This window comes from Aulostomus chinensis, chromosome 9, assembly GCF_037954235.1.
Source record: "Aulostomus chinensis isolate RoL2024-O1b breed Wild chromosome 9, RoL_Achi_v1.0, whole genome shotgun sequence".
NCBI lineage: Eukaryota > Metazoa > Chordata > Actinopteri > Syngnathiformes > Aulostomidae > Aulostomus > Aulostomus chinensis.
Window position 1 is genome coordinate 21024207 of NC_141328.1, and position 11194 is coordinate 21035400.

Here is an 11194-nt window from a genome sequence, read left to right on the forward strand (position 1 = left end):
AAACTACCCCATGTCTGTCATTTTAGACATAGCACAGAAACATCTTTAACCTTAAAGTTAAGTTGTTTGACATTAAGATGATCAAATTGTTTGTGTCATCACTTTTGTGACAAACTAAACCGCCTGAAAGTCGTAAAAAATGTCATGAAGTTTTGATTATTTCAAATCGTTAATGCGCGACTACCCCTACACAATATGGCAGCAGCGTTGACTGTGGTATTTTTACGGTCGCGAAGAAATGACGTTATGCAGTTGTGCCTTCACGCCTGCGTACTGCTGTTCCAACGCTGATGCAAGAAATTTTCAGCGCATCGGTGTGGAGCTGATCCGGGAAGAAGTAGACAGATTTCACTTAATTTTCAGTCTGCAAACATGTCAGGAGACGAGGTATGTAATCCCGTTAGTCCATTCTTCAACCCGTGTTGGTTTACAGGCGTGCTAGCGCAGATTATTTGAGTTCTGGGATTAGATTAGTGATGAGGATGACTTTGGGCCTCGGCCCGGCTGCTCCCTCCCTGTCCGCCGCAACTCTCACATGGTTGTAGCCGAGCTAACAAACACCCGACCGCGCAAAATGTCACGACAGTATTGCTGAAGCACAATCTAAGGTGAAATATGGAGTAATAATACTCGTTTAATTTCATTTACCCGGCCTGTCAGCGCCGCGGGAGATATCCTACCGAATGTCAGTGGCAAACTAGCTAGCATTAGCTTGTCGTTAGCTTAGCCGCTTCAATGGTTAGTGTTCTCTAAATGTAACCAGAAACAATTGGCTTCTAAGGTGTAACGTTAATTGCGCGCGGGCTTTAGTGACAGTTGTCTTTGCTTATAAATTTCTGCAGTATTAACACGCATTTATTTTATCTTACCGTTTTGTTGTCAAGAATGAACTTAACGAAGGTGTCCGTCGGTAATTGTTAAATCAGGTAGGAGCACATCAACGCGTATTTTTATTCAACGACGGCAAAAGCCGTCCTGTTTCGGAACATTTTATCAGACGTGTTAATATCCATGAAAAGGAGCGCTAATGTCTCTTAAACTTCTCCCAAATGTAAGAATTAATGGGAGAAGTTCTCAACCTCATCTACGTATGTGTTTGGACATGTACGCGTATTAATAGTGTTTACATTGATTCATGTAAATTAGTCATCCTAACCTGCTTATTTTTCATAGTTGTCCTGTCTTCAAAATCAATGTTGAAACACTCTTATATTCATATATCATGATTTGGTTGATGCAGTACGGAATACCTACGTAATAAATAGTTTTGTAGAGCAGGCAGTGTCCCTTGCATATTTAGATGAAATTTTCACACAGTTTGTCTTGAAAAAGTTTAAAAAAGAATCCTTTTTAACATCCTTACATTCAGGTGTTACTTCTCTTGTCAGATTTTCAGCTCTGTTTGATCCTTTTTGTCCCTCCTTCAGATGATTTTCGATCCCAACATGACAAAGAAAAAGAAGAAGAAGAAGAAGCCCTTCATGTTGGATGAAGAAGGAGGAGAGGGCATGGGAGGTGAAGAGGCTAAAGAGGTGGAGGCGAAGGAGGCCGAACCAGAGGCAGGAGAGGACAAGGAGATGGAGCTAGATGAGGACGAGGGCAGGAAGAAAGGTTGGGATGAGGATTATATCTGTTCAGCTCTGGACTAAAGCATGCCTGTCTCTTGATATAATACTGGTTTGCTTCGTCCTCTCCAGAGCCATCCGATGATTTGAACGACCTGAACTTCTTCAACCAGAAGAAGAAGAAGAAGAAACCAAAGAAAGTATTTGATAATGATATTGAGGAGGGATTAAAGGTAAAGCACATCTCACGTTTAGTCTCCATTCTTTGCCATTTACCAAAGCCCTCACTGTTCCTTCTCTCCCTCCTCTGAAGTGCATTAACACAGTGCATGTTCAACATCTTGTTAACTGAATCAATTCTTTTTCTGGTTGGGGTCAAAACCAGGAGCTGAAGATTGAAGGAGAGCAGACAGAGGTGATGGAGGAGGACAACCTGGACCTAAAGTTTCTGGCTAAGAAGAAGAAGTCTAAAAAAGTAGACTTTGACGAAGGAGAGATACTAGAGAAGGATGACAGTAAGAATCGGTCTCCTACGGTGGCCCTAACAGTCAAAACACTTCAAAAAACAGCTATAACCACAACAGCAGTGCAAACTAACACAAGGGAATGGGGGGGGGGGGGTGATAGTTGTAATGTAACATGACTTAAGTGTTGTACAAACCTGTAAAATAGTACTTGGCTGTACGAAGGCTTCATTTTTACCAGTGGGGCCGCCGTCCAAGTCTGATCTCAAAAGGTACGATATCAAAGGAAGAGACAGATGCAGTGAGTGTGTTTGTTTGATTCCTTTCAGCGCTGGAGGACGACGAGGGGAAGAACAACGATGGCATCTCATTTAGTTCCTCTACAGGGCCGGCCTGGGCTGGCTCTGAAAGAGACTACACCTATGATGAGGTAGGACCACCAACACGCCAGCATTTCCCCCGCGCAAACTGGCACAGCGAGCTGGTCAGCGTCTTTGGGATGAGGAGGAAATGGAAGATGCTCATTCCTTCATTTCTAGCTATATATTTAAGTTAATGATGCTTAAAATCCTGCCTGCGATCTGGGATCAATTCAAAGCTGTTTCATGGTTGACATGTCGGCTATTAAAATATCATAAATCAGCTGTTACATTGAAACTAAAGTAATGATAGCGAGATTAAAATGGCCTCTTGTTTGCATGTCAGTCTGTATATACAGTGTCATCTGTATATGCTTTGTTGTTTCGAGTCTGAACCCATCAGTGAGTCAATAGTAGCTGAGGTTTTCTTCTTTTTTCGTGAGGTGAATGAGTAAAGGTCCTAATGTGCATCACTAAATAGATTATTCACATCATGTAGCCACTTGTGAAAGAAACACTGTTTAAAGGGCACCAAGTTGACAAAATCCAAAAAGGTCTGTATGGAGCACGTGACCCCTGTGGAGGATGAGGATATTGTCATGATTTAAATCAACTGTAAGCTACAGTTTGTGTAACACTACTTCTGTTTTAAGCTCCTGAACAGAGTTTTCAAAATCATGAAGGAGAAGAACCCGGACATGGTGGCCGGAGAGAAGAGGAAGTTTGTGATGAAGCCTCCTCAAGTTGTCCGAGTGGGAACCAAGAAAACTTCCTTTGTCAACTTCACAGACATCTGCAAACTGTGAGTCTCCCACGTCTGAACGGCCAGTTCCTCGCGATGCTTGGCTGCAGTCTTTACAAACTCGCAGTAAGTGCTCCTCTCTAACTGGAAGACGACGCATCATGAATCTGTGTGCTTCATCGCAGGTTGCATCGTCAGCCTAAACATCTGCTTGCTTTCCTGTTGGCTGAGCTGGGAACAAGGTAAGTGTTTATCTAACCGAGGGACGCCAAGAACTTTTCTCTGACTTTGAGCTCAGATCTCCGTCTACGCCACCCTGTTGCTTCAACATCTCAAAACCTTCCTGACCATCTTTGCCTCTGATCTCACCCATTCTGCCTGTCGTGTCGGTCAGTGCAGTGCCCCGTCAACCATCTTTGATCTGACTGCTCTGATCACAGCATCGATACGCAGACAGTATGAAAGCATCTAAGTGCATCGTCCCAGTTGTGTGTTAGCTCAGACCTCACATCCCTAAACTCAGTGCTGCACTTCCCCAGAGCGCCAGCGATGCACGTGTCATGTTTGACGTCAGAGAAATTAATTTATTGAGTTGATCGAGTCAAAGGCGGAAGGAAATTTCATGCGTTTTCAAAACAGGTTTTGTGTCGATTTTAGTCAAATGTGAATGTAGTCAACCAAACGTGTTTCATTTCATATTCACGTCCTCATTCTGTATTCATGGGAGTTTGAATTGTGCTTTTGTGTGTTTTTAAACTTCCTACAGTGGTTCCATAGACGGAAATAACCAGCTTGTGATCAAAGGAAGATTTCAACAGAAACAGATAGAAAATGTGTTGAGAAGATATATCAGTAAGTTGCTGAATTGTATTTTATCATATTTTCTCCAGAAGAAACTTGAGCAGTTGAAGGAACTAGTGTGCTCTAATGGACTTCCTCATCCCCCCCCCCCCCCACAGAGGAATATGTGACGTGTCACACCTGCCGCTCTCCAGAGACCATCCTGCAGAAGGACACTCGCCTCTATTTCCTGCAGTGTGAGACGTGCCACTCGCGTTGCTCTGTCGCAAGCATCAAGACCGGCTTCCAGGCCGTGACGGGCAAGAGGGCACAACTCCGCGCCAAAGCCAACTAAAGGCCTCCAAAACTGGGCTCCCCTTCCTCTCTCGGCCTCCCCTTTCTTCTCAGAAGGGCCGAAGCTGGGGTTGGATGCCCCCTTGATTTTGCTAAAAGGACTCTCTGAATCGAACTGCGGGGGGGTTTGGCTGTTGATTAGAGATGTGTGGTGGCCTGGCCGGGCAGGGAGTGAGAGAGTATCTAGAGCCGACTGATGGGTTGAGGCACTGGAAGCAGATGTTTACCACTTACACTGTTGGATGCATTTGATTGGTTGTATGGCTGATGAACTCTGCACCCTCGACATTTTTTTTCTTTGTTGTTATTCTTGATTCCTGCAAGAAAACTCTGACTTAACATGGTTTGAATCCTTCCTCATTCATTCTTCTCTCCACTTCACGTACAGCAGACATGAGAACTACAGACGGAAAATATTTCTTAATGCAACCAAACTGTAGTTAGTCTGATCTACAATGACGGAGCTGAGCTGCTCTGTAATTTGTCGCAAACCCTTAGATCATTTCCAGCAGAAGATGACCCCCCCCCCCCCCCCCAAAGTCACACTACCAGGGGACTCATAAAGGGGAGGGGTCAAGGGGCAGTGAGACAAACGGAAAGTCTCGGAGTGCCTTTATGGCAGTGGTTGATGAGCAGATGTGTATAATTTCTTTAACTTCAGAGCGTCAGGTGAACACATTTGAAATTCTGAAGATTGAGTTGGAAGACTGAAATTTAACAAATCCATTTTTTCATGGTCGGGTTTCTTGAGCTTGCGCCAGTCCTAATATAAACACCCTTGAGCAGACGCCACAGGCTAATCTCTTCGAACAGGCTGCCGTTTTCAAATGCAATTCAAGAAATTTCCACCCACAAGCTTGCCAGGGATCTGAGTTTCAGTCCAGTGATACTGGATTTATGATATTAATTCTGCTTTTGTTGGAGAGGAATGTGGAGAAGAAGGCCCTCCTGGAATCATTTTAAAATCTGGTTTTTAGAAAAATAAAATGTTATACTCTCTCCATTATTGTTCCACTTGTGTTTACATCCATGTTGCCTCAATTTCTTTTGTTCTGAAAATCATCTCGGTATCAAATTATGGAATTTTTGGTCGTACAGAGTCATGCACTGTTTCTCACACACACAGTAACTATGACTCAACCTTTGCAAAAAATGACCTGAGGCGGTTTGAGGTGAAGGCCCTTGATTCAAATTTGACAACTAATTTGAATATTGTACCAATACCAAAAACGTATTTTTCCTATTGAGGCTTAAGGTAATATATGTAGTTAATTATTCCATGCATGAGACGCTGACGTTTAAACATGCTTTTGCTCAACTGGAACTGTTGCATCCAGAGATGTTTTAGACTAATACCGTTAACAAGCTTCAAATCTCATCCAGCTTCACTGGTTAAAAAATTCAAATGCATAAGAAAATTGGAAAATCTACAAGGTCGTAGGGCCTCAGAGCGTGTGGGGAAAGAGGGCATGCAGGGGCGGAATGTTTTTCCTTGGCTGGAAGAACAGGATCAAATGGGATTCAGTTAGTGTGCAATGGTGCTTTACCCAGTGACTGAGCTGTAGTTACTTCCCCTGTTAGGTTAGATTTCTCTATTCAAATTCAAAACGAAAGTGAAGGGAAGAGTTAAAAGGGCGGAAAAAATCAAATCAGTCGTCCAGTCCAACAAATACGTTTGGAGCATAAGGACCAAAAGGAAAAATATTTGATTTTCTTAAGTAATTCCAGATAAATATACATAAAGATGGTGGAAAGAGCACCAGATCACATGTACAGCTCAGATGTTGGCTATTGCATTTGGCATTACAGTGGAGAGATCTGAACAGATTAGAAATGATAGTTTACCCAGATTAATCTGAGAAATTTTGGAGAAAATGTTTAAACAGTTCCTAACACAATGCAGGGGAACTCATGAAATGTGTGGTAGGAGTCATAAGAATTTGTTCATTATGATGAGATATATAACCCAGCGATTGCGTCGTGAAAAGGAACTGAACTAATGAAGAGGATTCAGCTTTATTTCTATTTCTATTTATTTATTATTTGGCCTTTTTTAGTACTCGAGCTCACACTCCAGCCTTGTAGGTGGCGGCAGTGCTCCTTTGAGAATAGTTGCTACCAAATGTAATAGAAGAAGAAGAGGGTGTCACAGAAGACTGACGTGAGGAACCGTAACAGGCTGCATTGGCCGCGTTCAGCTTGATAGCGAGCGTTGGAGAACAGTCGAGAAGACGATTAAAACATGCCTCGTGTTTATATCGGACGACTGAGCTATCATGTCCGCGAAAAGGACATTCAGCGGTTTTTTAGTGGATACGGAAAGCTCATGGAGATCGATTTAAAGAACGGGTACGTTTCGTTAGCCATTTAAATGCACGTAGCTAACATTTTCTGGCTAACAGTTTTCACGTGAGCAGTTCGCTGAACAATATCAACGCCGAAAAGAATTAGTAAATATTATCCGTAAATTTCCATATGCGTAGACGTTTACGCTGCTACTTACGTTTGCTAGTGTGATATTGATATTAATTTGAGTAACATTGTTTGTCTAACTGCAACTTGTGTGTGGTTCATGTCGCATGGTCAACATGGCGTCCGGTGTTTGTTCAGCATCTAACCAACCTAGCTAGCGGGCCCGGCTAACTTTAGCTAGCGCTGCTCCAGTGTGAATAGATCTTGTTTCATGTGACTGAGTCTACTTTTTGTTGACTCATCGGAGGTTTTACTGATGCATTTACCTATACAGTTATGGATTCGTGGAGTTCGAGGACAACCGGGACGCCGACGACGCCGTGTACGAATTAAACGGGAAGGAGCTGTGCGGCGAGAGAGTGATCGTGGAGCACGCTCGGGGCCCGCGGCGAGACCGAGATGGCTACGGTGGGGGTTACTGGGGTAGTGGGCGCAGTAAGTGCAGTCTATTACAAGATACCCTCTCCTCCCCTTCCCCTTGGGGTGAGGTGTCGATGTGGACTGCACAGAGATGTTTAGCTTGATGCTATTTTAAGATGTACTTGCAACTTTACTTTTTTTTTTTTCCAGGTACAGTGTTAAATTACAACCTGAAATTTTGATTTAAAGTTTTGTTAGGTGGTTAGTTTGAAATGATTTAGAGTACATGCACCCATAGCATTTGTTAATATATACACTTTATTTTTAAATAATGTATCGTAAATTTATAACCTTTTTATTCAGTGTTATGATCAGCAGTAGCATGACTTTATGGACATACTAAGCAAGTAGCTTGTTGAACAACATTTTTCTGTTAATTATTGTTCTGGCGTCCACTGTAACATTTTCCGTCTTGTTGGAGCTCGTCCTGGTCAGGAGTTCTCAGAGTGGATCGACAAGGAGAGGGTCGCTCACCTGCAGGTTGTTGTTTCGCCCTCTGATAGAAGGCCATGCTTGATTGGCCAATGGGTCACTATCTGTTTGGAAGGAACAACAATCTGCAAGACACAGCTCACTATAGACTGGAGAGCCTAGGGTGTAGAGTTGGCCTGAAAGAAAAGCTCTCTTAACATGAATTGCTAAGTCCATTGTTATGATTATGGAAAGCCTTGTTTTGAAGGTGTACTTCTATTTTTGCACCTCACAACTAATCACCACTGATGTAGCTAGTGTGATATATCAATAGGACTAGGCCAATATATGATGTGAATTGTGTCTTTTTTTAATTTTGGTATATATTTTTTATTCAACATTAACAAAAGTCCTTGATGTTTCAATTTGAAAGAGTCCAGTTGCGGGCTGAGGCTGAGAGTCCATTGAGGCTAAAGATGACTGGCTAAGATGACTGCCTGTCCCGTTTGGCCTTGGCTTTCACCTTACAATGTGTGTGTGACCTTTGCCCCCCCCTTGATCCTTGGCTGACCTAACCGGAAGCCATGATGACAGCAGCCTTTTGCCAATAGACCAGGGGTGATGGTGAGGATTGCCATTGGTTTCTATGTTGACAGCAAACATAAGTGGAGCGGCTCTGGTAAAGAACTTCCAAACAAAACTTGCAATCAAACAAATATTGTAAGTGGGGGAAAAAAAAAACTGGAAAACCCTATTTCAGACCAGTCAAATGGCCTGAAACACAATTTTTAAAACAATTTGATCGACCAGTGTCCTTGACCTATGTGGCAACCTATGTGGATGCCTCCTTTCTGTTTGTGTTCCAGGGTTCGGAGGTCTTGAAAGAACATCACTGCCTATTTGTTTATGCAGCTAATCCATCATTCTGATATACCGGAGAAAGACGGGCTTTGTATTGCCGGAAACAGATGCAGTGGTGTTCTTTGCAGCAGCGAACAACTTCAAAATGCTGAAAACAAACTATAAAAGAGCCCATGCAGTGGCTTGTAGATCACTTGTCTGAAGCTTTGTGTTTGATAATGGAATCAGAGGGACTCTTTCATTACATGTAAATTTATTCCCCCTTGGGCTTTTATCTGACAAGTCAATAACCCAGGCCAATAGTTCTTTGTATTTTGGACTCTTTTGTGCTTCTAACTATTTCCGTGTGCTGTTGTTTTTAAAGGTAGCGGTTATAGCAGCCGGAGCCGCACTGGCAGGGATAAGTATGGACCCCCAGTCCGTACTGAATATCGTCTCGTTGTGGAGAATTTGTCCAGCCGCTGCAGTTGGCAGGACCTGAAGGTACGCGATAAAAACCCATTTTCTTCATGTTTGGCTAAGGTGGATTGTCGTCTTGAATGTTTGGAATTAGATTTTCTTGAAGTCCCCGTGTCCATCGAGCAAATGAGGATTTGTTAAATTTCTTTGTGTTCCCCAGGACTTCATGCGTCAGGCAGGAGAGGTGACTTACGCAGACGCCCACAAGGAACGCACCAATGAGGGGGTGATTGAGTTCCGCTCCCACTCTGACATGAAGAGGGCTCTGGACAAGTTGGATGGGACGGATATCAACGGAAGGAAGATTCGTTTAGTGGAGGACCGTCCTAGGCGCCGGAGGTCTTACTCCCCCAGCCGTTCAAGGTGGGAGGTCCTCTCCTCCACTGCATATTTTTTTAAAGCTTTACTCTTAATGTTTTGTAAGGAACACACATCAATCCCCCTTACTGTGTTGCTGTCATCTTCCCTAGATCTCGCAGTCGCCGCCGCTCTCGCAGCAGGAGCCACAGGAGCTCCAGGAGTCGATCCAGGTCCCACTCCAGGTGAGAGGATCTGAATCAGTTAAATAAGTAAATAATTGTTAGCCTTTTGCAGCCTAGTTAGAATACACTGGTTTTGACAATGTAGCCATGTTGAAGCATTTTTATTTCTTGCAGGTCTGGTTCCCGCAGCAACAAGAGACATAATCGGTCCCGATCCAGATCAGGCAGGAAGTCTCGCTCGAAGTCTGGAGATGCTAAATCTCGCTCTCGTAACCGCAGGTCCCGCTCTGGATCCCGTAAATCCAAATCTCGCTCCCACAAGTCGAGGTCAAGATCAGCTGAGCGTAAATCCAAATCCCGCTCAAAGAGTCGTTCCAAGGTGAAGTCAGAACGGGATTCCCGTAGCCGATCAAAGGAGAAGTCTGGTGAGAAGAAGTCCCGCAGTCGCTCCCCTTCCCCGATGGAGAACGGGAATGAGGTGCATGCTGCCAAATCCGCCTCACACTCCCCATCCCCGCAGCAGGATGACCGCCGATCCAAGTCTAGGGAGAAACGCTCAGCGTCCCGCTCCAGGTCTCGATCACGGTCCCCATCAGCCTCTCAGGATTAGCTGAACCGGTGGAGGGAAAATTTGGTCTTCGAGGTGCATCCTGTCAGCTGTACATAATGAGCAAGTGTGGTCATACTGGCTTACGCTTCCTGATTTGTCCACTTTTCTCCTTTAAGTCTGCATTTGTCTTAAACATGTTTTTAGATGCAGTTTAAGAGGATGCGCAACAACAGCAGGAAATCTCAACACCAGTCGCCTGCTTTTTCCTCCTCCGAGTACCCAGTCGGTCTTGGGAACAGTTCTAAGGATCTGGCAACATCAGCGCTCAACCTAACCAGTCTGAAGTGGTACTCGCCTCTGACCCAGAAGTCTGTTACTCCAGTCTGTTTTAATTGGCTGTAAACAATGCAAAATTTGGTTTTAGTCCGATAAATCTGAAATTGGTAAACTTGACAGAGTTGTCCCCAGTCCACTAATGTGGACAGCCTTTGTTCGGTATGACTGTTAAGCTTTGTACTCGTTCGTGACTTTGGATGAAAAGTAGCATTTGGCTACAACCTCAGTGGTTCTCTTGACCTTCAGTGTCAATGGACTCTTTCTTTTTTGAGAAGGCGATCTGCATGTGATCACGCAAAACAACCTGGATCGACGGCTTGAACATGACAAAATTTGGGGTTCGTATTTCACATTGGAACAGTTTCCACCGTCGATGCTCGTAGCTCAGTCTCCTTTTTTAAACCTCTACGGCGAGTGATCAAAATTGATGCGTTCCCTTCAGTTTCTACTCGTTTTTTTTTTCTTTGTATATATATTAAAAAGAGAACTCAACTTAATATTTGTGGAAAGCCGCTTTTTTACTTCATGGGTTTCTGCTTGTTCAAAAGTTCAATGCCATAATTGCAGTCTCGTTTCCTGATTGCAGCCTTGATAAAGTAATTTGTTAGATTGTTTTGGTGCATCCAGAGGTTTAGGGGTTTTAATGCAGCAAATTGGGGTCTACTTGAACTTGAGAGATGCTCGCTCTGGGGTTACAAGAGGAAAAAAAAAAACGTTACACTAATAAATGCTCACCTCCATTTTGTGAAAGTCTTTTTTTTTTCTCTCCATGCATTTGAGATCTAACAAACTATTTTTTTCTTCTATGTTCAAATAAAGGTCTTAAATAAAATTCCTGTCGTGGTGTTGTTTTTTTGTTTCAATTGGTGGGGGGAAACCTTTGACTGCAGTATCGACGTGACCTACATCCTGCTAATTATATAATAAATGCGCTTTTAT

General features: G+C 43.5%; 2 protein-coding genes across 6 annotated transcripts; both read left to right on the forward strand.

Annotated features, from left to right (window-relative positions):
* The first annotated feature begins 253 nt into the window (after nucleotides 1–253).
* eif2s2 (eukaryotic translation initiation factor 2, subunit 2 beta) lies at nucleotides 254–4798 on the forward strand. Of its 2 annotated transcripts, none has more exons than XM_086214197.1 (9): nucleotides 254–387; nucleotides 1428–1611; nucleotides 1698–1798; nucleotides 1951–2080; nucleotides 2359–2459; nucleotides 3042–3190; nucleotides 3316–3372; nucleotides 3897–3982; nucleotides 4090–4798. In XM_086214197.1, exons 1-9 carry the CDS (start codon nucleotides 373–375, stop codon nucleotides 4263–4265), a joined length of 999 nt encoding a protein of 332 aa, XP_086070323.1. In that variant the 5' UTR covers nucleotides 254–372; the 3' UTR covers nucleotides 4266–4798. The 2 variants fall into 2 exon arrangements, with proteins under 2 accessions (XP_086070323.1, XP_086070324.1); XM_086214198.1 differs by lacking the exon at nucleotides 254–387 and adding an exon at nucleotides 788–926.
* Nucleotides 4799–6393: 1595 nt separating this feature from the next.
* Nucleotides 6394–10995, forward strand: LOC147256300 (serine/arginine-rich splicing factor 6-like). Of its 4 annotated transcripts, XM_086214203.1 has the most exons (7): nucleotides 6395–6613; nucleotides 7011–7171; nucleotides 8793–8911; nucleotides 9048–9250; nucleotides 9358–9429; nucleotides 9544–10012; nucleotides 10124–10995. In XM_086214203.1, exons 1-6 carry the CDS (start codon nucleotides 6507–6509, stop codon nucleotides 9977–9979), a joined length of 1098 nt encoding a protein of 365 aa, XP_086070329.1. In that variant the 5' UTR covers nucleotides 6395–6506; the 3' UTR covers nucleotides 9980–10012; nucleotides 10124–10995. The 4 variants fall into 4 exon arrangements, with proteins under 4 accessions (XP_086070331.1, XP_086070329.1, XP_086070328.1 ...); XM_086214205.1 differs by having other exon boundaries at nucleotides 6394–6613; nucleotides 9649–10995; XM_086214202.1 differs by having other exon boundaries at nucleotides 9544–10995.
* Nucleotides 10996–11194: the final 199 nt, after the last annotated feature.

Coding starts and splice junctions, on each gene's coding strand:
- eif2s2 (XM_086214197.1), top strand. Junction 1,799..1,950: donor ATATTGAGGAGGGATTAAAG/GTAAAGCACATC, acceptor GGTCAAAACCAG/GAGCTGAAGATTGAAGGAGA. Junction 2,081..2,358: donor GATACTAGAGAAGGATGACA/GTAAGAATCGGT, acceptor GATTCCTTTCAG/CGCTGGAGGACGACGAGGGG.
- LOC147256300 (XM_086214202.1), top strand. CDS start 6,507: ATGCCTCGTGTTTATATCGGACGACTGAGCTATCATGTCCGCGAAAAG. Junction 8,912..9,047: donor GCAGTTGGCAGGACCTGAAG/GTACGCGATAAA, acceptor TGTGTTCCCCAG/GACTTCATGCGTCAGGCAGG. Junction 9,251..9,357: donor TACTCCCCCAGCCGTTCAAG/GTGGGAGGTCCT, acceptor CATCTTCCCTAG/ATCTCGCAGTCGCCGCCGCT.